This window comes from Carettochelys insculpta, chromosome 7 (genome assembly GCF_033958435.1).
Source record: "Carettochelys insculpta isolate YL-2023 chromosome 7, ASM3395843v1, whole genome shotgun sequence".
Classification (NCBI taxonomy): domain Eukaryota; kingdom Metazoa; phylum Chordata; order Testudines; family Carettochelyidae; genus Carettochelys; species Carettochelys insculpta.
This window is the reverse complement of record NC_134143.1, coordinates 75,743,747-75,769,974: the sequence shown is the minus strand read 5'-3', so window position 1 is coordinate 75,769,974 and position 26,228 is coordinate 75,743,747. Positions and strand designations below refer to the sequence as shown.

At 52.2% G+C, this 26,228-nt stretch overlaps 1 protein-coding gene across 3 annotated transcripts; it reads right to left on the bottom strand.

The window, feature by feature from the left end:
* Nucleotides 1–6,889: 6,889 nt before the first annotated feature.
* ENTPD7 (ectonucleoside triphosphate diphosphohydrolase 7) lies at nucleotides 6,890–26,034 on the bottom strand. 3 transcript variants are annotated; one of them, XM_074999370.1, is made up of 12 exons: nucleotides 25,755–26,034; nucleotides 20,119–20,301; nucleotides 15,764–15,969; nucleotides 15,297–15,447; nucleotides 14,714–14,817; nucleotides 14,291–14,347; nucleotides 13,564–13,712; nucleotides 13,315–13,481; nucleotides 11,549–11,873; nucleotides 9,281–9,366; nucleotides 9,013–9,174; nucleotides 6,890–8,510 (listed from the first exon to the last, which is right to left on the bottom strand). In XM_074999370.1, the coding sequence occupies exons 1-12, from the start codon at nucleotides 25,760–25,762 to the stop codon at nucleotides 8,285–8,287; spliced, it is 1,824 nt and encodes a 607-aa protein (XP_074855471.1). In that variant the 5' UTR covers nucleotides 25,763–26,034; the 3' UTR covers nucleotides 6,890–8,284. The 3 variants fall into 3 exon arrangements, with proteins under 3 accessions (XP_074855471.1, XP_074855473.1, XP_074855472.1); XM_074999372.1 differs by lacking the exon at nucleotides 20,119–20,301 and having other exon boundaries at nucleotides 6,891–8,510; XM_074999371.1 differs by lacking the exon at nucleotides 25,755–26,034 and having other exon boundaries at nucleotides 6,892–8,510; nucleotides 15,764–16,353; nucleotides 20,119–20,257.
* Nucleotides 26,035–26,228: the final 194 nt, after the last annotated feature.

Here is a 26,228-nt window from a genome sequence, read left to right as displayed (position 1 = left end):
GCCCATTCTATCCCCATTCTGACCTCCTCCTTCAACCAGCCTGGGCAGGGATTACCTGGGGCAGCAGCTGGGTGTTGCCTCCCCTTGGAGCACCCCTTACCATGCACTCAACATGCAGGGTTAAGGGCAGCCTGCTCTACACTGCCCTGCCATGCCCTCCTGGCCCCCTGAAAGCCACTTCTCTGTGGGTGGCTGGGAGTGGAGTCCACTTCCTGCTGTTGTGGAGGAGCAGGACTCAGTGAGCCCACAGGGTACAGCTGAGCAGAGAGGGCTGCTGCTTGCAGCAGGCAGTAAGTGCAAGGCAAGGGAAGAGGAGGTGACCCACTGCTGCTGCTGCTGCCTCTTGCTGCAACCACCATGCCCTGCTCTAAGTAGTTCTCCCCTCTCCCATCCATAGGACAGCTGTGGCAGCTGCCTTGTGTCCCCCAAAAGCACAGGATGTGAGGTGGCTGCCCCACTTCATCTTATGGATGGAACAGCTCTATCCATCCTAACTCTGCTCTAGCAGTAGGAACTTTGATACACCTATGGTCAGATTTCTTGGAATGTGCTGGAGAAGGGCTATGGGATGTGTTTAGCTGCTCTCCAGGCAGACTCAAACCTGGGACCTCTAGTAACAGAGAGATAGCTGTGTTAGTCTATATACTATCAGAACAAAACAGCAGTCCAGTCGCACTTTAAAGATTAATAAAATAATTTATTAGGTGGTGAGCTTTCGTGGGATAGACCCACTTCTTCAGACCATAGCCATACCAGAACAGACTTGAGTTAAAGGCCAGCTGGCTCTCAGCTGAAGTTGTAGAGCAGGGTTTCCCTGTTTATGGGTTTGGACCCAAATTTGGGTCATGATTACATTTCAAAAGGGTCGCCAAACTGGGCTGGGCAGCTCCACAGGTGGCTATTAAGAAGCCATTCACACTCCTGAAATGTAACAGCAACGAAGGGTCCTGTGGCACCTTATAGACTAACAGAAAAGTTTTGAGCATGAGCTTTATGCTCAAAACTTTTCTGTTAGTCTATAAGGTGCCACAGGACCCTTCGTTGCTGTTGCAGATCCAGACTAACATGGTTACCCCTCTGATACTTGACTCCTGAAGTGGTTCTCAGCTTCTTAATTGCATTAACAGCTGTCTGGTATAACTGATTAGTTTAACTACCTATCAACCAACCATTTCAGCTGCAGGGCAGAGAACTGCATACTTGAGGAGCAACGCCCAGTTCAGGTAAAATGGGGGTTTGAGATTCAGGTCAGGAGGGAGAGCAGAGCTGATCAGCTCCCTGGCTTCCAGCTTCTATAGGAGATAGAGGTCCCTGCAGCTGGTGCTGCTGGCCTGGGCTCTGTGCCCTAGCAGTCTTCCAGCTGCAGGGGTCCCTGTACCTCCCCTAGCTCTCACTGGCCTTTGAGTGACTCCTAGCCCCTCAATGTGACTCCCCTAGTCCCTGAGTGTTACTCCTCAAGCCCCTCATTGTGGGGTTTAAGCTGGGGGGAGCAGTTCAGGGATGTCTTTCCACCATCACAACTCTAGTAAATGTAGTGTTATTTTATTAATATATTTCCCCTTTTCTATGAAATAACTATTATGAATATATAAACATGAGGGAGCACAATTTTATATTCTTGCCTCAGGTGCAAAATTAGCTAGTTACAGCTCTGCTCTGCTTCCTCTTTCACCCCCATTTTTGAATTGCCTTGGGTCACCAAGTCTTCCTGAATTGTCAAAATGGGTCCCTGTCTGTAAAAGGTTGGGAACCGCTGCTGTAGAGGATACTTATTCTTTCTCTGTGAAGTGGTCTAGGTACCACTATGTGGGATAGTTAACCACACCTTGGTGTGTCAGTTACATGTGCAGGAGTGCTGTGTGAAGGTAAAGGACCTGTGGCAGGAGTAACACATGGCCCAGGAATCAGATTGTTACTCTGATGCAGCACTAAGGAGCTGGTCACCATCCACAGTGGTGACCCCCACCTCCATTGCTAAGAGTTACGTGATAGTTTGGAGCCCCTGGAGACGACAAACAATGGACTTAACTGGGAGGACAAAGTTATGGACAAGGAGACTGAATTGGAAGGAAATATGAAGGACAGCATTCTTCTGGTGCCATGACGAATTGGGCCTCTTTTTCTCCTCTGGAGGGGTGTGGCCAGTTCAAGCAGTTTCTCTGGAGAACAGGATGCAAGGGACAGGTGCGGTAAGGGAGCTTTTTGAGTCAGTGCTGCTCTGTTACAGGAGCGAGAGCTGTCCTGCACGTGGTATATTCTGAAACTGGTGAAGAGATAGAAATGTGCAAAATTGTTTCATTGGTACAGCTCAGCAGCATGGTGGAACAGCATATTTAATGCACACCCGATTCCCTGGGAATCCTAGACAGCCTGATGCCCGTGCTGACAGCTAGAAGTAGTGCCACTAATGTGGGAGAGCTGCTACAGCTAAGGGTCTGCCCTCACTAGGGTGAGGCTGGGTGCTGCAGCGCCGTGGGTGGAGATGCACTAAATTAAGTTCACAGGGCAGAGGGGTGCTGGTGCTCCTGCTCCGTGGGAGGAAACCAGACAGCAGCACTTAGCCTGACAGCAGGTTTATGCTGTGAAGCGCTGCCTGGGTGCTGCTTTGTTTAGGTGGCATACGGGCCACCAGGGCCCCCTCTCTGTCGCGCGGCGGCAGCCTGGTGAGCAGTAAGGGAAGGTGATGGGCACCGCTGCACCTGGCGCCCCCTGCAGTGGGGACGGCTGGGGCGGCGTTCGTGCGGGTCGACTTCAGCTCTGTAATTAATGGAGCAGGATGCGCCTGTTGGGGGCGAGGCTGCGTCTGCCGCAAGGCGGCGCCCTGGGGCTCGGCGGCGCGGACGTGTCCCTCCCACGCCCCCTAGCGGCCGGCTCAGGCTGCCGCGGCCCCGCGGAAACGCCACCGCCCCCGAGCCGCGAGGCGGCCAATGGAGGAGGTCTGACTCGGGGTGGTCGGCGACTGCGCCAATGGGCGGGCGCGATTGCCAAGTGGGCCAATGGGCCGTCAGGGGGCGGGGCGCGGCGCGGCGCGACTCGCTACGGTGGCCGCGCGGGCGGGAGGCGGCTCGGTTCGCCTGTCAGGCCGCCATGACCGCGCACAGCTTCGCGCTGCCGCTGATCCTCTTCTCCGCGTTCTGGGGCCTCGTGGGCGTCGCCGGGCCCTGGTTCGTGCCCAAGGGGCCCAACCGCGGGTAAGAGCCTGGCGCCGCGCCCCTCCCCCTCCCCCTCCCCCTCCCCCGCGCCCGCTAACCGGCCTCTCCTCTCCTCTCCTGTCCGCGCAGGGTCGTCATCACCATGCTGGTCACGGGCGCCGTGTGCTGCTACCTCTTGTGAGTGCGGGGCCGGCCGGGCGCCGGGCGGGGGCTGCCGGGGCGGGGGCGGCGGGCAGCCGACTGGCGGCCGGGTCCGGCTGCTGGCTGCGTGGGGCATCCCGAGCGCTGCTCGCCCGGCGGCGACCTGCTGTGTGTCCGGGCCCCTCGCCGGGCTCCGGGCGCTGCCCTCTGCTGTGGCGCCCGTGGGTTCGGGGCGCAGCGCTGTTGGCCGGGGAGCCCCCGCCAGCGGGCGTTCCCGCATTCAGGGCCCGCTCTGATGGACAGGCGGTGTGACGGCGGAGGCCCCGGCCCCGGCCCCGGCCCCGGGGGAGCGTTGGCGTCGTGCTGCTCCCGACAGGCCTGCTCGGAACTGGGCAATTGCAGGGGCGGTTGCTGACGGGGAGCCTCGCTCAGAGGGAAGAGCCTCCACCCGCAGCAGCGCGGAGTGAAGGACTGACCGGTGTGGCGTTGCCATCCTGCGCTGCACGGCTGCTGGCGGGGCACTGCCTCTGGGGCTGGGTCACCACGGCTGCTGCTCTCCAGCCACCCATCTCTGAAGGCAGCAGAGAAGTAATGGGGATGATACCGTGGCAACCCCCCTCCCCCGCACACACTCCCACTCCCCGAATTCCTTTTAGGGCGGGGTGCCCAGTTTGAGAAACACTGATCTGTCTCCCTGACGAAATCTGTGTAGTGGAGGGTGAAAGCTCATAAAAGACCAGTGTTCATCGGGGTGGGGGGACCACATTTCATGATCCTGAAGCATTTTTCATGGCTGTGAATTTTGTAGGGCCCTACTTATGGTTTTTCTGTTATGCCATTTCATCCATTCACCTATGTGTTGAGTCCAGTAGCCTGCGTTTAGCTAATATAAGCTTTCAAGACAGGCCTCTGGCATTGGTTTGAAGACAGTAAGAAATGGAGAAAATCCTCCTTTCCTTTTGGGAATCTGTTCAGTAATTGATCACCATTCCTGCTTTTAAATTTTAATTCCTCCATGACTCTTCAAAGGTAATAGCTAGTGGCTCAAATATCTCCTCAGTGAGCTCTTATTGTTCTTAGTCTTGCCAGACCTGGAGCCTGGTCTACACTTAAGATGTAGATTGGCATAGCTGTGTCACTCGGAACTCCTGAGTACTGTAATTCTGTAAACTAGCCCTCAGAGTAAATGTGGCTAGATTGCTGGAAGAATGCTTCTAACACCACATGGGGATCTGGAGTTCCTACAGTTATAGGGAAGTCCCAGCTGCTAGTGGTGGGAACGATATGCACTATGGCATTACAGTGCCATTGCTATGCTGCTCTGGTGCCCATTATGCATCATCTTGTAATTTCTGATTACTCTTTGCCACTTCCATGGGCAACCTCTGAGTTTGAGCTCCATGTGCCCCCTAAGTACCCTCCCTTTGTGGTGTTCTGGAATGCCTGGTGGGGCTCCTGCTGGTTTCCACTCAAGAAGATTCACTTGCTGTTTGTTCTTTGTAGCTGGCTCATAGCCATCTTGGCTCAGGCAAACCCCCTTTTTGGGCCCCAGCTGAAGAATGAGACCATCTGGTATGTGCGCTTCCTATGGGAGTGACCTGTTGCCAGCCCAGATGATTCCAGGAAGAAGATGAGACCCCCCACCTGTATATCATGGTGAATAGAATTTCCTGGGGGACAAACCACATGGACTTGGAGAGGGGAAGTGGGAGGCAGTGGGAGGGAGGTTGTGATACAGGGCCCTTCTTCTCTAACCTGTTGCTCTGTCAGTTAGTGATGGAGGCAGGAGTTAATTTACAGGAGGGATGGGGGACATATCAGGGCTCTCCTCCCTTCCCCCGGCCACCCCTTGCAGGACAAGCCAGTGCTAGTGCTCCAAGTGAGTGGGAGGAGGGAGCAGGCTCCCTGTGGCAGGAGGAAGCAGTTCTGAGCTAGGAATGGCAACGCAGGGAAAGTATGTCCGTGTGCTGGCCTCACCCCCTTGCTCCTAGCCAGTAGGAGCTGTGCGGAGGTGGTGCCTAGTAGCACAAAAGCACCTCTGCCCCCCTCCCAGCCATGCCAGATAGATTCCCTCATCTCCTGCCCCCTCCCACATTTAGCATCCTGCCCATCCCCTAGCCCAGCCCACCCACCCCTCCTCCTCCTCCTGCCCCCCCCCAAAGCCTCTGCACCCCCAGTCTACTCCCTGCTTTACAGAAATGACCTTTGGTCAGAGTACTTTGCTCCCTAGGCAGTTTCTGGTTTGGTTTCTCTGAGGCTACTTGAGGAGATGCTATTGCCTGTGGCAGCTCTATTCTGGAGCCAGAGGAGCCCTGGATGCAACTAGGAGAGGGCTTTTTCTTTCCTGTGAGCGAGTCCCTCCTATCCTTGGGATGGCTCTTTGGGTCCCATTCACAGGAAGCAGTTTGGCACTAAACAAACATCTTTGTCTCCCAGATCCTGTGTTTTCTTCTGAAATCCAGATGTTGCCCCATCCTCTGCACCTTCCAGTGGCATCCTGCTAGACCTGGAGCTCAGGTCAGACCAGCTGCAGCACCACATCTGACCCACCGCATCCAGGAACCAAAACGCCACCCATGCTGCCCTGTCTGAGGCGTTATCTCAGCCCCAGATGAGCCCTGAGGAGTAGGATTTCCCTTAGGACAGCTGAGATTTCCCTTTGTGAGCCAGGTGCTTCAAAGGAAAATCCCACCTTCCCTAATGTGGCAGAGAACCTGAAGTGGCTGGTTGAGCTCTGTAGTTGCCAAGGAATGGGTTGGTGCTAAAGACCACACCTACCCCTTCCCTTGAAGGACAGATACAGGGACCCCCCAGCATGCCTGCTCCTCCTGCATGGGAGCAGCCCCAGTCATCTCTGCTGAGTGCAGCTTTGTGATGCCTGTTGCCTGAAATCCTGCTCCCAGACTAACCCAGACACAATCTCAAGCCTCTAGGGGCTGCCCACCCCAGAATTCTCTGGGCCTGTACATGAGAGAACTGCATTCTGAACTCTCTTGGAGTGATGCCTGGGCCTCTAGAGCAGCATCTCTGCTTTCAAGACTGATGGGTGACTGTTGCTGTTTCTGGGAGGGTGAGCCCTGTGAAATAAGATGTTGACAGGGATAGTGCTTTAATGGAAGAAGTCAGTGAGTGGGTACATCATGCTGGAGGCAGCAGTTCCTTCTCTCTTCCTGAGCTGCCCCAACCTCCTGGTGCCACAAGCAACAGGCTCTTCACTGCTTAAGAGGGCTCCTACTCCTTTCCCCTTTTTGCATATGGTCTGGCTGTGGAACAGGTATTGAATCTGGGCAGTGTCCTGGCCTAACCCTCCATTTCCCATATTTATTGATCAGCTGTGTTTATTTGTCTTGTGCTTAGTATTTAAATGTGTTGTGAAAATAAATGTTTTTTCTAGCAAACAGTCTGTCTCCTGACCTGCTGCTGAGAGATATACGTACAGTATTTGGGCCTTCCCCTATCCTGCAAGCTGACCTTACTGCAAGGGAGAAGGGGTGTAACCTTGCCTGTACCCAGCAGCAAACTGTTTGAGGGAGGAGGGCAGACCATGCTTTATCCTGGTCTCTGCTTCTGGGTAACATGACCCTGTTTTCCTGTGCAGAAAAGGCCTGGGTCATGCATGGGATGGAGCCAATCCTCACCTGAGTAAGTCTTCCTAGAACAGCTGTGAGCAACACTGATCTCATTAACATTGCTCTGCTCCAGCTGTGGGGACTCCTGCCTGTGCCATATGGTGTGAGGAGCCAGGGGATTGGTGGAAACTGCAGCATCTAACCATGTCAGCAGCTATTTCTGCTGGAGTGATCAGTTCAATAGGTGCAGCCTGGATCAGAGCTACCCACACTGTGGGCACCTGTAGCAGCAGCAAGCGCAGTGAGGTGCACGGGGTGAGAACCAGCAGCTATGAGCATGTGAAACTGCCCCTGTGGACTCTTCCTACAAGGAGCACATATGTACACACAGCCCTTGGGAGGGTAAAAGCAGCAGCTTAAAGTGTGAGATCTGCAGGAGAGACCACAGGAGGTGCTGTTAACATGGTCAGCAAGAACTTGTCACCAGCACAAACCTCCCCAAGGGTGAGCTAACACAGAGCACAAAAGTGGTCATAGTGGCCCATGGATTGTTTATTGCTCTATTAATTGGAACATCTGGCGGGGAGTCAATCTGGTTCAGATCAGCAGAGCCCAGCTCCAGGCCCAAGAAGGGGAGGCAGGCTGCAACATGAATTTCAGGGCTGACTGGGCTGGCCCTGGGAGGGATTGCCCTTGACAAGGAAAACACTTTGGCAGCAAATAAGGAGGGGGGTAGGGTTGGCCTGGGGAAGGCCTGTGCCTGCCCATGGACCAGCAGTGCTTCAGCCCACAGCCCAGCCCAACCCACCTGTCTTACCAGCTCCACAGACACCCCAAAGGTAATCTGTCTGAGGTAGCAAAGCACCCCTCCCTGGGGTGAGAACTGCTCTGACACAGCATTTGGTCCATGTACCAGAGCACACATCCCTCCTGTTTTGACTTCTCAGAGGTAAGAGCAGCTGTGCTTGTTGGTCCCTCACTTGTCTTTTTATTGAGTCCCACTGCCTCTTGACCTCATTGATACCTTGTTGCAGTGAGGTCTATATATTTCAAGTTAGTATTTCCCCATATCTGCTACAACTCTACTACCTTCACACTTCCAGGAGCAGGAAGTGCTAGAACTGCCTTGTCCCTGCCACCTGTTAGTGGATACTGTCCCTTCTGCCTCAGCAGGGAGTCTCAAGCCCCCCCCACCATTTGTCAAAGAAAAGGGGCAGGGCTCTGTCCTGTGCTGGTCAGGACTAGTCTTACCCTAGTGATGCTGGGGGCAGGAAGGAGAGGGAACCCAGGGTCAGGGCATGGTGAGAGACCCACTGACAAGAGTCTTTGGGCACTTGTTTTGCACAGCCTAGTTTCCAGTTCAGGTGCTGGTGCTCCAGGAGCAGGTTGAAGTGGGGCTCAGCTTTTTAGTCCATGCCAGGGTTAGGGTCCCAGTTCCTGGCCTGGCAACAGCACCACTTCTTCCAGCCACAGCAGGTTGAGGGGAGCAGAGCGCAGCTGGCGTCGGTGAATGCGGCGCAGCCGCAACAGGTAAAGCATGATGGCCAGCAGTACCACCAGGACGCAGACTAAGAAGAGACAGTGATTGTAGACAAAGAGACGGAGCCAGGGGCTGTGGGCCTGCCTGCTGCTCTCCTGCCGGAGATCCCTACAGGGGGAGGATATGAGAGGAAGAGATCAGCACCCATTAATGAAGAACTGACATGGAAGGTTATATTGCAACACATGCAACCTGTCTTACTGCCCCCCTCCTCCACGACACTTAGTGCACCTGCTGGGAGAGTTCAGGATCTCCTCTCAGAGCCACTGCCTTTACCCTGCTTCCAACAGCACCATTCCTGGGACCGGAGTAACTTGGAGTTCCAGCTCATGTTTGCCTATGAGGTGCAGTGGATAGGAAGGGAGTAACCACGAACAATTTTCCCAAGGGTCAGGGTGGATTCTTTGTCATGAACAAGTTCTGAATCAAGATGGGATCTCTAATCTGAAAGATCTGCCCTAGGAATTACTGTAGGGATGTTCTTTGCCCTATGTTATCTAGTCTGTCAGATGAGATGATCACAGTGGTCTTAGAGCCTTGGAATCTATAAACCCCCTTGGCCAATGCCCTGCTCCCATGCAGGCCAGGTAGTAGAGGGCAGCATATTTACCTGAGTGGTAGAAATCGTGTTTTATAGAGAATGGCTCCAAGGGTCCACTGCACCTCACGGTCATACACCAGCTGGGCCATGTGCAGGCTGGAGTAATCCAGGGGAAAGTGAAAGCCTTTGTGAAGGACTTGGTACATCCAGGCAGATTTAAAGCACTGATACCTGCAGGTAGAACACATGGGACACTTAATCAGATGTCAGAGGCCAGGTGCTAGACTTGCATTGACTGGAGCTCCAGCTGTGCTTGGGCTGAAGGGAAGCTCCTTACTTGACTCGGTGCTGGTCCGCGTGTGGTGAGAACAGGCCCTCTTGGAACCGCTGAGTAAGCACTGACCAACTCAGACTGCAGTAATCCTGGGGCAGCAAGGAGAGAGAGCACTGTCAGGAGAGATGGTCCTCTGTCCCCAGGGCAGAAGGTAACACCACCACACCCCTCCAGCACAACAATCAATCACAAATGTAGACTTAGAAGGCACCTCAAGTCGACACCCTGCACTGAAGACCCAAGTCAAACTAGACCAGTGTTTTTCAGCTTTTTTTTTTTAAATAAAATAGTCCTTTTTCAAAAAATATATATGTACCCACAATTTGATTTTCTACCATAACACCACATTTGTTTAAACAACTTAATTGTAACTGGGCAGTGGGAAGAAATTGCCTCTAGGCAATAAACTTGCCATTGTACTTACAATCATGCAAAGAGGATAAATGAAAAAAAGATCATAAAATGTCTGGTTTTTTTTTATTCATATGCATCTATTTTAAGCAAACAATGAACAGTGATCAATCAAATTACACAAAAAATGTGACATTTGAGCTTGTTTGGATGAAATCAAATGTTCAAACCTAGGCTTCAAACTGCTAAAGGACACAAATCAATGTTTGATAGTTTCCTGTGTACTACCTTCTTCCAAATCTGCAGTTTTACTCTTTGTTGTCACAAGGAATTGGTCCATTTTAAACTTTCAGTTATAATTATAAATACTAAAATTGTACAAATAGCAATTTTATCACTTACTTCAAGTAACAAGCATAATATTCCAGAGCCAGGCACCCTGAGCTCCCTACTTTAACCCAGTCCCACCTCCTCCAGAGCCAGGCACACCGCCCTCCCCGATGCTAATCCAATGCCGGTGACTCACCATCCCTGCTGCCACACGTCTCCCTCCAAGTACTAGAAAGGGACGGCTCTCTCGCAGTTCAGAGCATTTTATTGCTCAAAGAGCCACATACAGTTCCAGGGTGCATGTCTCCTGGACTTCTCTCACATACCCCTAAGTCACATAGCCCTAAGGGTACACGTACCACGCACTGAGAAATGCTGAACTAGACCATCCCTGACAAGTGTTTGTCCAGCCTATTCTGAGTTTCCAGTGATGGGGATTCCAAAACCTCCCTTGAACGCCTGTTCCAGAACTTAACTTCCCTGGTACCTAGGAAGTTTCTCCTGATATAATACATCTCCTTTCCTGCACAGTAAGACCAAAACTTCTTGACCTGTGTTTAGTCAGCATGATGAACGACTGATTCCCACTTGCTTTGTAACAGCCCTTACCACATTGCAGCGAGAGTTGAGCATTCTCCCCTCTGTTCTTCAGACTAAACATGCCTAGTTACTCTGCCCTTTCCTCACTGGCCAGGTTTAAGGTTCTACACTTTTTACCATTTTTGTTGCTCCCCTCAACTTCATTCAGATATTGCATGTGCGGTGCCCAAGATTGGGCACGGTGCTCCAGCTGAGTCCTCCCCAGTGCCCAGTACAGCAGGACAAATCTCTCCTGAGTCTATATGACACTCTTCTTAATATACTGCAGAATGAGATTAACCTTTTTGAAGTTGCATCATATTGAGTCTCACTCAGTCTGTGCCCCACTGTAACCTCCACATCCTTTCCACCAGTAGGAGCACCTGTCCTATTGCCCATTTTGTAGTTGTGCATTTAGTTTTTCCTTCTTAACTGAAACACTTTACACTTGTTTATTGAATTTCATCTTTTTGAAGTCAGACCAATTCTTCAATTGTCAAAGTCATTTTGAATTCTCATCCTGTCTCCAAAGTGCTTGCAACCTTCTCCCAGTTTGGTATCATTTGCAAATTTTATAAGCACACTCTCCACTTCATTATCCAAGTCATTAATGAAAATATGAAATAGTGCCCAATCAAGGACAAGCCCTTATGAGACCCCCATGATGTGTTTGCCCTCCCAGTTTGACAGGAAAGTCTTTCCAACAGTTTTGTCTCCTTTATAGGAATTGTACTTAGACCCTATTCCCCTAGTTTGCTTAGGAGACTGTATTAGAAAGTTTACTAAAATCAGGTGATCATGTCTAGGGCTTCCTCCATCTGCTAGACCAGTCACCCTGTCAGAGGAGCTAGAGAAGGGGCAGGGCAGTACAAGTGAAGACAGACATAAAATAACATGCTAACCCCCAACACAGCATTGCCCTGGGTTAGGGTGGTGCTTATCTGTGCAAAGTGGCCCACCAGGTCCAGCCCAGCCCCTACACAAAGGGCACTGGGTCAGGGTACTGCTCACCTGAGCAGCGCGAGCAAAACTGGGTGCATGGTAGTGGCCTCCAAGACGCAGCACATCCTCAGTACAGTAGAAGAACTCAGAGAAGCCGTAAAACTCGCTGTTGTTGAAGTCAATGGGTGCCTGGTAAGTGCTGGTCAGGGAGGCCTGGCTGCCATTGATCCCTGCCAGCAGAGGGTGTAGCAGTTGTGCGCAGGCCTGCCAGTCCCCTCGCCCTCGGATATGCAAGGTCTGGCCTTCTCTTTCTGAAGTGTCCTCAAGCCCCACAGGCAGGCAGGGATCCAGAAAAGGCGTTTCAGCAGTTGTCCCTATCTGCTGGCCCTGCAGTCTAGAACAAGTGCCGGAAAAAAGATGTTAAATTGATCAGTCTCTGCACTGACATGGCTGCACCCCCTACTACAGGTACGAGTCCCTGCTGGACAGGCATGCGCTCTCTGTGTTGGCCACTGGAAAACCCTTTCTGATTGCTGAGCACGCCCAGCTAGGGGTCACATTCCCCCCAGACACACTAGCAAGCACAGCCCACCACTATGTATGCGTATAGCCGATCCACTTGACAAGTGCACACACACAGCAAAGTACACAGCTCCAGGTCCTAGTAGATTACTAGCACTAGACTATCCGTGAAGCTCTGGCAGGGAGATTTGCTCTAGCCCTGAGTATATCTAGCCCTGGTTACAACTCCATGTGGCATTGCGAGATGGGCACTAGAGAAATGGAGAGCAGAAGAGAAACATGAGAGCAACCAGGTCAGCGCAGCGAATACTTGCTGAGCAACGCTACTGCAGCAAATGGGGAACAGGGTGCTGAAATGAGCTCTTACAGCTGCAGAGGTTCCACGCTGGCAGACATGGGACAGGCCAGCTTGAGGGAGACGGGCACAGCAGCCCCAGCACGCAGTCAGTATTGGGAAGGGCACTGCTGTACTCTAGGTGCTAGGGACACATGGGGCAGCTGCACTTGCTGCAGCCTCATTGTCCTGAACAGGCTGCAGAATCTCAGCTTGACTGAAACAAGCAAAGACCCCCTCCAGCCTGCAAACTTCTGCAGAGAGCTGGAGTGCTGTGCCAGCCCATGGGGGACCCAGAGACAGGCTAGCATTAGCTGCAGGGAGGTACTTCCCACACGGTGGAGGCACCTAGCACCAATCCCAAGAGAGGATGGGCTGGAGAACTGATGATTCGGCGGGCTGGAGAAGAGGCTGGAGGGGAGCTTAACTCCTCAGCTGAACACCGTCAGCGAGATCCCACGTAATGAGAGAGACTCTGTGAGAACAAGTAGGTACTCTGGCCAACCACCTGAGAGTCCCCCAAACAGATAAGAACAAAGCTGTGGGCACACCCCTGCAACTGGAGCTGAGACTCCCTACCTTAGGCCCTGGGCTGATCTCCATTGGAATGCCTGGACCCTGGCTCTCCCAAAGGCTGGGCTGGGCTGGCAGGGCCATGGGGAGTCTAACAAAGTTAAAAACAGTCTGCCTTGCTAGCAGGAGCCAAAAGAACCCAGGGACAGCAGGAATGCCAGCTCCAATGCACACCCATGGGGGGGGGGGCGCAGGCGGTAGCCCTACATGGGCCATTTTAAAGCCACTCCTCTCCCCTCCCCCCAGCATTATCCTTCAGGGTTTCTGTAGCAAGTGCTAACATTAGACTTCACACAGAGGTCACCTTCCACTTATTGGTCCTACAGCTCCAGGAGCTGGGATGTCCAAGGACTGTCCCCAGCAGGCAGGTGCCCAAGGACGGTTGCTGAGCATGGGGCAGCATTACCTGTGCTGGACACTGGTTTGATTCAGTACAAGCTCCTCATAGCGCTGCCGTGCCAGGTTTCCCCCAAAGCCCAAGAAGGTGTTGACATAGACACGGTAAACGTGCTCTGTGTGCTGCACGTCGCAGCCCAGGTTGAATTCAGCCAGCAGGCTCTTGGCAGACTCCTCCTGAGGCAGAGAGAGGGGTGAGCAGCAAGGCCAAGTGTGAGGAGCACAAGGACTGGTTTCCTGCCTATGACAAGATACGTACCTGCTGTGGGGAGGAGAAGACCTCCATGCTAGGCACCTCATAGGCGATTTGCAGAGAAGCACCACCCATGTCCAGGATCCCCACTGTCCGCTTCCGCACCAGGGACTCTGTCTGACCCCCCAGGGCTACAGTGACCATCGCGTCCTCCTCTGCAGCCCACAGGAATATGTTAGCAAGACATTGGGACCACAGGGTAGCCCCCCTACCCTGCAAAGCCCTGACAGGTTTCCAGGAATCAACCTCATGGTGCAGCCTCCCTACCCCTCACCCACCAGGTCATGGCCTTGGTAACCCAATGCACAGGGGACATGGACAGGGTAAGGATCTCACTTGGTTACTGCTGAATGCAGGGAGCTCCACAAAGAGCCATAAATGGCTGATGGCACCTCACCAGATCCCACCACCCCACAAGTCTCTGCACTTACAACTTCCTGAGAGACTGACTCCAAACACGGCATGCTATCCCATCTGCACTGGCTTGCCCACCTCCCCCCTCCCATCCCTATCCAACCACCCTCCTGACCTGAGTTTCACACTTCCGCCCTCTCCCCAGCCAACTGAGGCACAGGGATTCTTCCACCTCTGTAGTGGCAGGGGCAAGGCCTTGGTGCAGGAGCTGTCAACATGCCAGGCCCTGGTTTGTTCTGGGTGCTGAATCAACTCTACCAGAATTCCAATTCCCCCACCCCACAGGCTACAGAGAGATTCATGCACTGGTTGGACTTACCCTCCTCGTGATCAAATCTCCCCAAGACAAAGTTGATCCCAATCCAGGCATAGACCCCTGTGGGAGGGACACAAACCACTGTGTTATGCAAAGTGCCCACAGCAGACCCACAAACTGGTGAGTCTCTGCATTACCGACTCTGCAGCAGATGGACACTCCCGAGCATAGCATGTACAGAGCCATCATCTTCGTGCTGCCTTTGTTATTTGGCCTCAGAGCAGACACTGGGGCTCCCACAATGTCTGTGCAGCGCCGATTCCCACCGCAGCATCCATACCACACTCCCAGAACCACACTTCTCAGGAGGAAGCCGCCGAGCCTCTTCCTACAGGCACCTGCATGAGTAATGGCTGCAGCGAAGTCTCACCTCCCTACTCATAGCACACCTATAGACACGTTAGAGGAGCTAGGGGTTGTTGTTACCTTCCTGCTTTCCTGAGATCACTTCAGCTTGCGTCTCCGAGAAGAGAAAATCAAACTCCAGGGGCACATTCTTCACCAAGTCCTCCAGAATTGCAGCCTGCTGGCTGTTAAGGTATGGGAGACAGACAGAGAACATCTCAGTTCCCACAGCCCAATCTTTCTCCCCTCTGCATACAGGGGGTATAGGAGAGTCAGCAAGCATCCTGCCCAGTGGCTGCCTCTCATTTCCTTTGCGCTAGGGCCTAATGAATTCCTCTCAGCATGCCCACTCTAGTTTGGAGCTGGGGAGGTGGAGTTTCAGCTATTTTGTTTAAGACCACAATGTAGCCTCCCATCACAAAGCCTGCAGTAACTCTCAACACCCCTATCCACTTGCTTCCAGGATCCCTCTGTCCCCACAATCCATACCCTCTGCCCCCAGTGCATCTGCTGGCTGGTCACAGGAACAGCATGCTCCTTTCTTCCTTGCACATGGCACCAGGGTTCTCAGGAATTCCCTGCCCTCTTTGGCTTGCCAAGTGACTGGGTGCCTCTAATGCCAGTGGAACAGAGACACAAGCAAGGTGCCCTGAGGGGCACTCACCTCTCAGGCAGCAGCCTCATTCCCGCTGTACACAGGATGTAGAGTGGAGTCTCCTTGTGTTTTGTCACTGGCACATGAGCTGCAGCGAAGCTGAGGAGTGGGTGCATGTAGTGACTGGCTTGGTCAGGAGTTGTTGCCAGCATAGAGATCCCTGGACAGGGAAAGAGGAAACTGAGAAACGTCTTATGCACATACCCAGAGAAAGGGGCAAGTTGGAGCTTTGCTTCTAGAGCAGCAGTTCTATCATTCCAACATAAGGCAGGGACTTGTAGCATGTAAACTGCCCCCTCCCCCCAGTATGGGGGTGGGGCAAAGGTATGAGATCACTGCCCCAGGCTGCAAAGTAGATAAGCGTCTTCATCTGCATGGCCTTCGCCCACTTTGCCCCCACCTTCATGAAAGGAAAAAGCAAATGATCAGTCCCCAACCCTCCCCTGGTCTCACATAGGAAAGAAGGAGTCACAGACCTGGTTTGATTTTTTTGACAACAGGCTGCCTACTCTGGTCTCTCATCTGCTTCACGTCCAACAGGTCATGAGGATTGCCATTGTGCGGTGGCCAGAAATATACAAAAACCCGAGAGCCACTGCTCCCACAATCAACAACAATCCCATAATTCAGCGTTGAGTCCTTTGTGTCCGTAGCTTCGATGTCTCCCACCCGTGCCATGTACCTGGAAGGTGGAAGAAGAATCAATCCCCCATAGGCAGGAGGAGCAGAGGCCCACCCAAGGCTCAGCCACATAGCAACATTTGCACAGACAAGATCAGGCTCCAGACAGCATTGCCCTTGTGGTAATGTGCAGCACTGTGCCTCCCAGAGGGTGAGACCAGGGCAGGCTTTCGCAGGGGAGGAGACAGCAAGGAATCAGTGCCACCCAAGGTGGGGGGAAGGATCCCATGCAGAGAGGGTTATTGTGATCCTGCAGAACTGCCATTCACAGCATCTGTAGGTGGGCAGGCTCCTCAGATACCAATCCCCACCAGTCCAGCGGAGATGTCTACCAGCTCTCATCTGTCATCCGTCCAGGACTGAGTGTCTACATGGGGACCAGAGGCTATGAAAATGAAAAGGGGAAAAGGAGACTGAATATAGAGAGTCAGAGCATCAACCAATCACTGCAAAAGTTAGAGAGGAGTCTTCCCACCTCACATGAGATAAGGGAACTGTGGGGCTTGGCCCTAGCTAATGGCAGAGTACAAAGGATAAATCTAGTGACGCCCTACGAGAAGGCCTTACCCCTGTACAAATTCTGGTCTGTTCTTCCAGAGGCCATAGGGCAGGTGTAATCACCCACAGATTGACGGGGCTTTCTCTGCTATTAGCTCATGCTGCAGGCTTTGCTGATGCTGCACAAAGCGCTTGCCTTCAGAGCTCCGCTGGCTGCTCCCAAAGTTGCAAGAAGGCTCCAGGCTCCCTCTGGGCACTGATGAGCTCTTCTGAATCCTCAGGGCAGGAGATCAATATGCCTGATTGATCCCTTCCCTTGCAGGCCCCCCTACCGGCTGCACATGCAGCTGAGCCCATTGGCTGAGTCAGCGCAATGCTACCTGCCCACACACAGAGTCCAGGCAGAACCAGAGAGCTGCAGCTTCACTTTTCCATTAGTAGGAGGCCTAACAGAATTAGGATACCCTGGCTCAGCACCATTACCCAGGCCAGAGCATCCGCTTCCACATGGCTCCAGTGACTATCCCACCCTGTAATACAGATAATAAATAACCTCAACTCAATTAGGTAGGTACCAGTGGGACATGCCTTCCCTTCCCTGAGCCCCAGAAGTTGGTGCTGAAAGTGAAACTGCCCAGAGCAGAGCTGGCGCCTCTCTGGCCCTGCACTTTCAGGGTAATTGTGTTATAGCCAGTGCCCTTAGCAGTCTGATGGGGGGAAAAAAATTACTGACCTTATGATCTTGCATCTCTGGAGATGCTGCTCCTGCAGGACTTTCAGCCCCACTACACAAGTCCCCTGGAGCACTCCCTGAGCTTATAGACAGCAATAGCTCCCAAGTCAAGCAGACTAATGTCTGCTACATGTCAGGTCCTCCTCCCCCACCCCCAAAACATTCCACATAGGTCCTCCGTCACACAGGTCACCACATTCCCAGGAAAAACAGCCAAATCGAGGGACTCCTCATCTAAAGAGCAATGAAAACTAATGGGCTAAACACAAGCTGCCCCTCCAACCAAGGGATGGCAGAAGGGAGCATTCTGCTGGATAAGGTCTTCAGAAAAGCAAACCAAGATCCCAATCCTGTCAGTGCCACTGGCCGTTTCTCCTCCTCTAACTCTATTCTAATTTCTCCTCCTCTAATTCTATCCACGCAGGTGTCTCCCTGTGGGGACATAAGGAGCTTAGGGGATGCTCCAACCAGAGAGAGAGATTGCAATAAGAAGCAACCACCAGCACAGGGGTTTCTTTAACCAACACAGAAACAGACCCAGAAAGGAGCAAATCTCTTCTTTTAAGTGCAACTTCAGACAGGAGGAGAGGCAATTAGGGACATGGTCAACCACATGAATAGGACTCACTACTAATACAGTGCCCCCCAAGAGAGAACAGAGCTTTTCCTGGGAACAGGAGAGCTTAGCCTCTCCATCTTGGAACAGGTTCTGGAGGGTGGAAGGACTGAAACAGGACTCCTTCCTGACACCCAGAGCAACACTTGGGGATGCGCGTGGAGAGGGCCACAGAGCAGCTTTGCACATAATTGTGATGGTGACACTCCTGAGACAGGCTGATGCAGCAGCCTAGTGTTGCCTCCCAGTTTCAAGACACCCAGGTGACAACCGCAACGCGACATGCATTTAGATATCCACAGTACTCTTTGGCACAGAACTATCCACTGAATCAGTGTGAAACTGGGTAGAGTTTGACATTTCGTCCACCCCAGGTAGAGCACCAAAGGTCTTAACTTTATATTCCAATATTATCTCAGAGAAGAGCTGTGGGTAAATGCAAAGCACCACACTTGTGTTGGATGCTACCCCCAAATTATGAGGAAGACCAGGATCACCCAAAGAGAAGTAAACTGCATAACGCTTCTGTCATGTGTTGTTCTTCAGAAGTCTGACAGAAATGGTAAGTGGCTGGGAGGTCAAACATATGTACTTGGCACGATTGTCTATCTGATAAACCCCAAAGGAGGCAGTATCAGAGAGGATGAAGGCAACAGCTCTGAGCAGAGTGAAAGCAAGGCATAGAGCTCCCTGTACTAATACAGATGCTACTCTGAGCAATTTATTGTGAGCCTTTGTCTATGCACAGAGGGGGATGTGTGTAGTCTGTAAGCAGCTTCCATGCAGCCTAAGAAATTTTCTTTTATTTTACTCTAACTCCCCCTTCCTAAGTTAAGTGTCACAGCCCTCTCTCTCCTGCAAAGGCTGAACTTGATTATACTATGGCCAAGACTGACTAATAGATCAACTGTGCCTTCTTCTTAAGTCAGCTGTTACATATTCCTTGGGACTCAAGTGAAAATAACCTCTCTCTTTGTGTGCTCTGAAATGAGCAGTTTCAAGAAGCCATTGTTTAAGGTGTCAACAAATGGCTTCACTAAAACTTTTCCTGCTTAGACATGTCACTGGCTTATACCAAATCACACACAGAATAATAGAACAATAGAGCTGGAAGAGACCTAAAAAAGCCATCAAGTCCAGCCCCCACCCCTCATGCACACATTATTACTGTTTTCATTAGATCGTGGTTTCCCAAACTGGGAGGCGTGACTCCCGGGGGTGTGTGAAGAAATTCCATAGGGGGCATGAGGCAACCCAGTCCCCCAATCATTCCCCCAACCCTTTGCTTCTGGCTCTCAGCTCCTGCAATTTTACGTGGTTGACCTGGTGCAGACACTGTAAAAAGCAGGCAACGGGCAAAGACCCAAGTGCAAAGGTGAGTGAACGTGGGTTGCGGGGTGGGGGGGGCGGCGCAGGGGAAATGGGGTTAGATGGTGGGACCGGGGGTGCCTGGCTCAGGTAAGGGGGATGGGGTAAGAGTGGGGCCCAGTGGTGCCTGGCTTTGTGGGAAGGGAGGGGCGAGGAAGGATGGCTCACGGGGCTCAGGTGGCCAGCCAGCTTGCAGGACTCATGGGGTTTGGGCAGCATGGGTCTTGGGCGGGCGTCTTGGGCGGTTGGCCTGCAGCTGGGGTGGGCAGCTGGCCACAGCAGCTGCCAAGCGAGTGGCTGGCACTAGCAGTGCAGGGCCTGGACAGGTGGCTCCGGCAGCACAGGTCTGAGGTGGATGGGCAGCTGGTGTGGGCAGCTCTGATGGCTGGCATGGGGTTCAGGCAGCTAGCCAACTGGGGCTGCACCAGGCACCCACAGGGGGCCAAGAAAAGCTATTCGTGCTTATTTTTAATTTTAAATAACATTTTTATATCAAGTTTTTGTGTTTATTTTAAATTACAAAATCTAATGTTTTATTAAAAAGGGGTTTGGATGATGCTGAAGAAGAGGTGGGGGGGCGTGGGGTTTCTCAAAAATTGAAAGAGGGGTGTGATGCTGAAAAGTTTGGGAACCACTACATTAGATGTTGATCCCTTTCCACCTTACATATTCAGTCCCCAATCTCCAAGCAGAATGCTGCTAACCTGACACATATAATCACGTTGTTAAGGGCTAGGATTTGTAGCCATTCATAGCTTGCTTTGTGAACTCCCACCCCCACACACAAAAATATTCTCTTGCCAGATTCTACTGAATTTTCTCTGTCCTAGTCCCACCCATTTGCCATTTCACCATGTTTCAGAAATGCCTGTGATGCCAAATTCCTTTTCCCTTGCCAGGCAGAGGAAAAAAATGCCAACCCAGGGCTCATTTACCTCTCAAACTGCCTGTCTGGTGGGGAAGAGGAACCCCAATGGTGAAGATCTGTGGCTGCCATGAGTAGCAGGAAGCAGACTCCAAGAAAGAGTCCCAGCAGGACCAGCCGCTGACGGGTACATAGGCTCACCAGGGGCACAGTGAAATGCCATGATGCTGGACACAGACAGAAAACGCTGATTCTGAAAGAGGACAGAAGGGAGCAAATGAAAGCACAAAAGCCATCGGGTACCTGGAGGAATCCACAGTGTCCTCAAGCCAGCACCACTTGCTACTCACATTCCAAGTAGAGATGTTAACAGATGACGCTCGCTGGTTACAATTAATCAGTGACACCTGCAGCAGAAAGGGGTTGCTCCAGGCCCTCGTGGTCCACCACAGCTGGTATGTGCTTCACCGTGGCCAAAGTAGACCCCATACCCCAAATGGGCTGGAGCAGCCTCCCTGGCCACCACCCCTTCTCCCCCGTCTTTCACAGGTTAACTAGTTAAAAGGGATTTTACATCCCTAATACCAAAAACGTCCCAGACCTTCATTCAAAGATGCAGGTGCACTGTCCAACCTGCCACTGGCTCCTAGTGTGCTTGGTGCTGTCCACACCCACAAGCAGCAGAAAGGGGTGAAACACACACCAGGGGAGGTAGCTGTCAGTTAATGCTAATTTGCATTATGATAATATGTGGGTTTGGGGGTTGGTTTGTTTTTTAAACCTTGATTTCTCCTCTACCTCCTCCTCTCACCCCATACACACTAATTCAGTCTCCACCCCATACACACTAATTCAGTCTCTTCCCATACCCCGGTGCAACAGCCTCCACTGCAATGCTTTCCTGCCCATCCCCCCACCTGTTCCGCACTGAATCCTCGCTACTATTAAGACAGCTCACTCACGAGATATAGTGTTGTTAAGGCAGAGATGAGGTTACTGTTTAGTAGCCAGATTTGCTAGGGCTGGGTCTACACTTGCCCCCAACTAGGAACGGGGGCAGTTGATCAGGGCAATGGGAGATTAGTAATGCAGTGCTGCGGTGAATACGCAGCACTGCATTAGGCTAATTCGCCCCTGCAGCTACTTCGAAGCGCCGGTATGCGTGTAGCTGGGGGCACTTCGAAGTGCCCATGCTACTTCAAATTCTGAGGAGTAAAGGACCTTCTAAGTAGCACGGGCACTTCGAAGCGCGTGCGGCTACACGCATGCCGGCACTTTGAAGTCTGATGCTTCGAAGTTGCTGCGGGGAAGAGTTAGCCTAACGAAGTGCTGTGTATTCACCGCAGCACTTCATTAGCAGTCTCCTGTCGCCCTGATTAACATGCCCCCTTTGAAGTTGGGGGCAAGTGTGGGCAAGCCCTAGATGTTCTAAAATTCTAATGCTGACATGGATGGGCTTGAAACTGGCTGTGCCTCACGGGGCTGGGAAAAGGGTAGCAGCCGAAATAGGAGAACATTTGAGCAAAGGATTCCCAAGGGACAGATACCCTTCCCCATCCCCAAATCATGCGACATCAAAATTTTACGTTTCACTTTGTGTGCAGCTGGGGCTCAAATCCTCCCCAACCTCCAATCATCTACTCAGGACTGATCATACCTTTGTCAAACATCGACTGTCCCTTTGAAGAAACAATATTTTACTAGTTATTCAAGAGGAAACTGAACTTACAACATGGCTTCAGCAAAACTGACCAGCTAGAAAAAGTCATCTGTGCTTGTGAAACAGGACCAGGTTCTTGACAGCCAGAGTGTTTGCAGGTACCCTGACAGCAGAATAAGTGGGTGACCACCAATGTTCCTCTACTTTTATCCATCCATGTTCAGAATAAATTCTTATGTGCACCAAGGCTTTCAGCAGGGAGCTGGACTCAGTGACCTCCCATGGTCTCTTCCAACCCAATTCTGATTCTCTGGGCAGATGTGCCCCAATATAAACACATGCTGCTGGCTTTGGGCATTCTCCTAATTAGCTGGGCTGCATCTGAACCCCCTGGGAGGCCATCCAAGCACTCAGCATACAGGGAGTGCTGGTGACCACTAACCAGAGTGCCACCTCATACTGCAAGTCCTGCCTTTGCAGCTCTTGGAGACTGTATTCAGCACATCAGCTGATCCCTGTCTGAGTTCTGCAGGGGTATTGTTAAGGAAAGCAATATTCAGGAACAACTGCCCTCCATGCTCTTCACTCATTTCTTGAGCAATAAGAAGAAAGAAATAAGGGTTGACTGCTTATCACAATCCTCAAACCCACACAAACCTGGTCCCACGGCCTTTCCATTCCCCCACACACATGACTAGAGAAACATTAACACACATTTCAAGGTGAAGTGCCTTTTAACTACTGATGCTAAACAATCTATTCCAGCTTATATCTAGGTGTGACACCTTGAATACATTTCCCAGATCTGAAAAGAGCTCTGTGTAAAGCTAAAAAGCTCACCTCTCCCACCAACATGTTTCAACAAAAACAGCCCCTGTTGTCTGTTTAAATCCTGCGAGCAACACGACTACAACAATACTGCATATGATACTTTATATATGCATCCAACAAACACAAACCAAGACACCCTACCTATCAGTGTTAGCACCCAAAGCTCTGTAGTTTCTGTGAAAAGGGATTCTAGAAATGATCACATGGCCTTTTTAAGTTCTAGTAAACCTCAGAGAATGTCCCTCGGAGAATCCCAGGGTTGGAAGAAACCTTAAGAAGTCACCGAGTCCAACCCCTGCTGAAAGCAGGGCCAATCCCAACTAAAAGCCCTGGCTAGGATGACTGTCAAACCAGGACATGAAGACCTCTAGGGAAGGAGACTCCACAACATCCCTAGGTAATCACCACCCTCCTAATGAAAAAGCTTTACTTAATATCCAACCTAGATCTCCCGCACTGCAAATTGAGACCATTGCTCCTCCCTCTATCATCTGTCACCTTTGAGACCAGCCTCTCTCATTCTGATTCCTCTTTGTAATGACCCTTCATAAAGCTGAAGGCTGCTATCAAATCCTTCCTCACTCTTCTCCCGTGTTGACTAAATAAGCCCAAACACTTACTAATCTCCCTGACCCTTACTTAGTATAGAAAATGGATCAGCAGGCAAGCGACAGGAAGCAGAATGGTCCAACGGTTAGGCCCCTAGCCTAGCACTTGCATTGAAGTCCCTTAGAGAATGGATGAGCAGGATCCCTTGGGAAATTAAGATGAAGGGGGAAAGAGTTAAAGAGAAGTGCGAGTGTTTTAAAGAAGTCTTACTGAAGGCACAGGAACAAACCATCCCACTGCATAGTACGAAATGCAGACATGGTAAGCAACCAGATTGGCTTAACAGGGAAATCCTTAGTCAGCTTAGACTTAAAAGGGATGCATACAAGAAATGGAAGCATGGACAGTTGACTAAGGAGGAGTATAAACCCACAGCTGGACAATGCCAGGGAGTAAATCAGGAAAGCGAAAGCACAACTGGAATGGCAGCTGGCCAGGGACGTGAAGAGGAGCAAGAAGGGTTTCTCCAGACATGTTAACAATAAACGGGTTATCAGAGAAGGCGTGGGGCCAATACTGGATGAGGGAGGTAACCTAGTGACAGATGATGTTAGAAAAGCTGAAGTACTCAAAGCTTTTTTTTTTTTGCCTCAGTCTTCACAGACAAAGTCAACTCCCACACTACGGTCCTAGACAATGCAGTATGGGAAGGTGAAGAGCAGCCGTCGGTGGGGAAGGAACAAGTTCTGAACTATCTAGAAAAACTAGATGTACACATATTCACGGGTCTGGATTTAATTCACCCAAGGGTACTGAGGGAATCTGCAGATGTCATTGCCGACTCTTTGGCCATTATCTTTGAAAACTCTTGGAGATCGGGAGAGATCCCAAATGACTGAAAAAAGGCAAACGTAGTGCCCATCTTTAAAAAAGGAAAGAAGGACAATCCAGAGTCAGCCTTACCTCAGTCCCTGGGAAAATAATGGAAGGGATCCTCAAAAAATCCATTGTGGAGCACTTGGCAGAGGGGAAAGTGATCAAAAGTAGCCAGCATGGATTCACCAGGGGCAAGTCCTGCCTGACCAATCCGATTAGCTTCTAAGACGAGGTAACAGGCTCTGTGGACATGGGGAAGTCAGTAGATGTAATTATACCTTGACTTCAGCAAGGCTCTTGATAGTCTCCCACAACATTCTTGCCCATAAGTTAAGGAAATATGGATTGGATCCTTGGATCTATAAGATGCATAGAAAGCTGGCTTGATGGTCGGGCCCAACAGGTAGTGGTCAATGGCTCAATATCTGGATGGCGGTTGGTTTCAAGTGGAATGCCACAAGGCTCGGTTCTGGAATGGGTGTTGTTCAACATCTTTATTAATGATCTGGATGAGGGACTGAATTGCACCCTCAGCAAGTTTGTGGATGACACAAAACTAGCGGGAGAGGTAGATTCATTGGAGGGTAGAGAGAGAATCCAGAGGGACCTGGATAAACTAGAGGACTGGGCCAAAAGAAATCTGATGCGGTTCAACAAGGAGAAGTGTAGAGTCCTGTACCTGGGATGGAAGAATCCCAAAAATTTTTATAGGCTGGGGACCGACTGGCTCAGCAGCAGTATAATGGAAAGGGACCTAAGGATTATGGTGGATGAAAGGCTGGATATGAGTAAACAGTGTGCCCTTGTAGCCAAGAAGGCTAACGGCGTGGTAGGGTGCTTTAGGAGGAGCATTTGGAGCAGATCTAGAGAAGTGGTTGTTCTCCTCTATTCAGCACTGGAGAGACCACATCTGGAATACCATGTCCGGTTTTGGGCCCCCCAGTATAAAAAGGATGTGGATTTGTTGGAGCAGGTTCAGCAGAGGGCAACAAACATGACTAAGGGTCTGGAGCACAAGACCTATGAGGATAGACTGAGGGATTTGGGCTTGTTTAATTTACAGACGAGAAGACTTAGAAGTGATTTAATAGCAGCCTTCAACTTCCTGCAGGGGAGCTCTGAAGAGGAGAGTGAGAAACTGTTCTCAGTGGTGTCAGATGGCAGAACAAGGAGCAATGGTCTGAAGTTGAAGAGGAAGAGGTGTCGGTTCGATATTAGGAAAAACTACTTCACCAGGCGGCAGGTGAAGCACTGGAATGCGTTGCCTAGAGAGGTGGTGGATTCTCCATCCCCTGAGGTTTTAAGTCCCGGCTGGACAAGGTCCCGGCTGGGATGACTTAGTGGTGGTTGATCCTGCTCGGGGCAGGGGGCTGGACCAGATGACCGCCGGAGGCCCCTGCCGCCCTGCGATGCTATAAGTCGCTGCTCTGCAACGAGGCCGTTCGTGCGTGACCGTGGGCAAGTCTCTGGGCTTCGCTGGCCAGCCGCGCGGGCGGGGAGCGCCAAGGTCACGGCCCCTCACAGGCCGCTGAGAGGACAGGCTCTGAAACGCACCGACTACCGCGGGCCGGGCCGGGCCGGGCCGCAACCAGGCGCCGGCCACGGCCGGGGCTCCCGCCGGCCAGGACGGCCGAGCAGGGCTGGCGGGTAGCTGACCGCGCGCCGCACGTCCCGCGCCCAGAGGAACGGGCCCGGTTACTGCCGCAGCGAACGAACAAGGCGCCAGCGGGGCGGCCGGAACGGCGGGGCTGCGCATCCTCCCCTCGCAGGGCCTCCGCGCGCGCGCTCACCTGGCCATGGGCGCCGCTCTCGGACTCGACCGCGGCACGTCACCTGCCTCCCGCCCCGGCCCCGCCAGGCGACCCGGAGAGCCGCCGAGCCATCGCCGCCCCGGGCCGGTCAGCGCGCGCCGCGGGCAGGCGGAGCCGCCTCCGCCATGGGGCCGAGCGGGCGCGTAGCAGAAAGGGGGTCACGCGCCGGCCGGGGCCGGGGCCGGAGCCGGGGCAGGGAGGTCCCCAGGCCCGGGCAGCGCACGGAACCCGCCTCGCCAGCCGCGGGCGCTTACCCTCCCCAGCCGCAATTCTGCTGCCACGTCACCAAGGCGACAGGAGACAACCAATGAAAGACCCGCATGGGGGAAGGGGCGGAGCTCCCTAAGACTCGCCAGCTGAATAGATCGTATTAGAACAGCCTAGCTTTCCAACACCCAATCAGTGCCCTTTCCTGGACTGGAACCCCACCCCCGGGGCGAGAGCAGCCAGTCA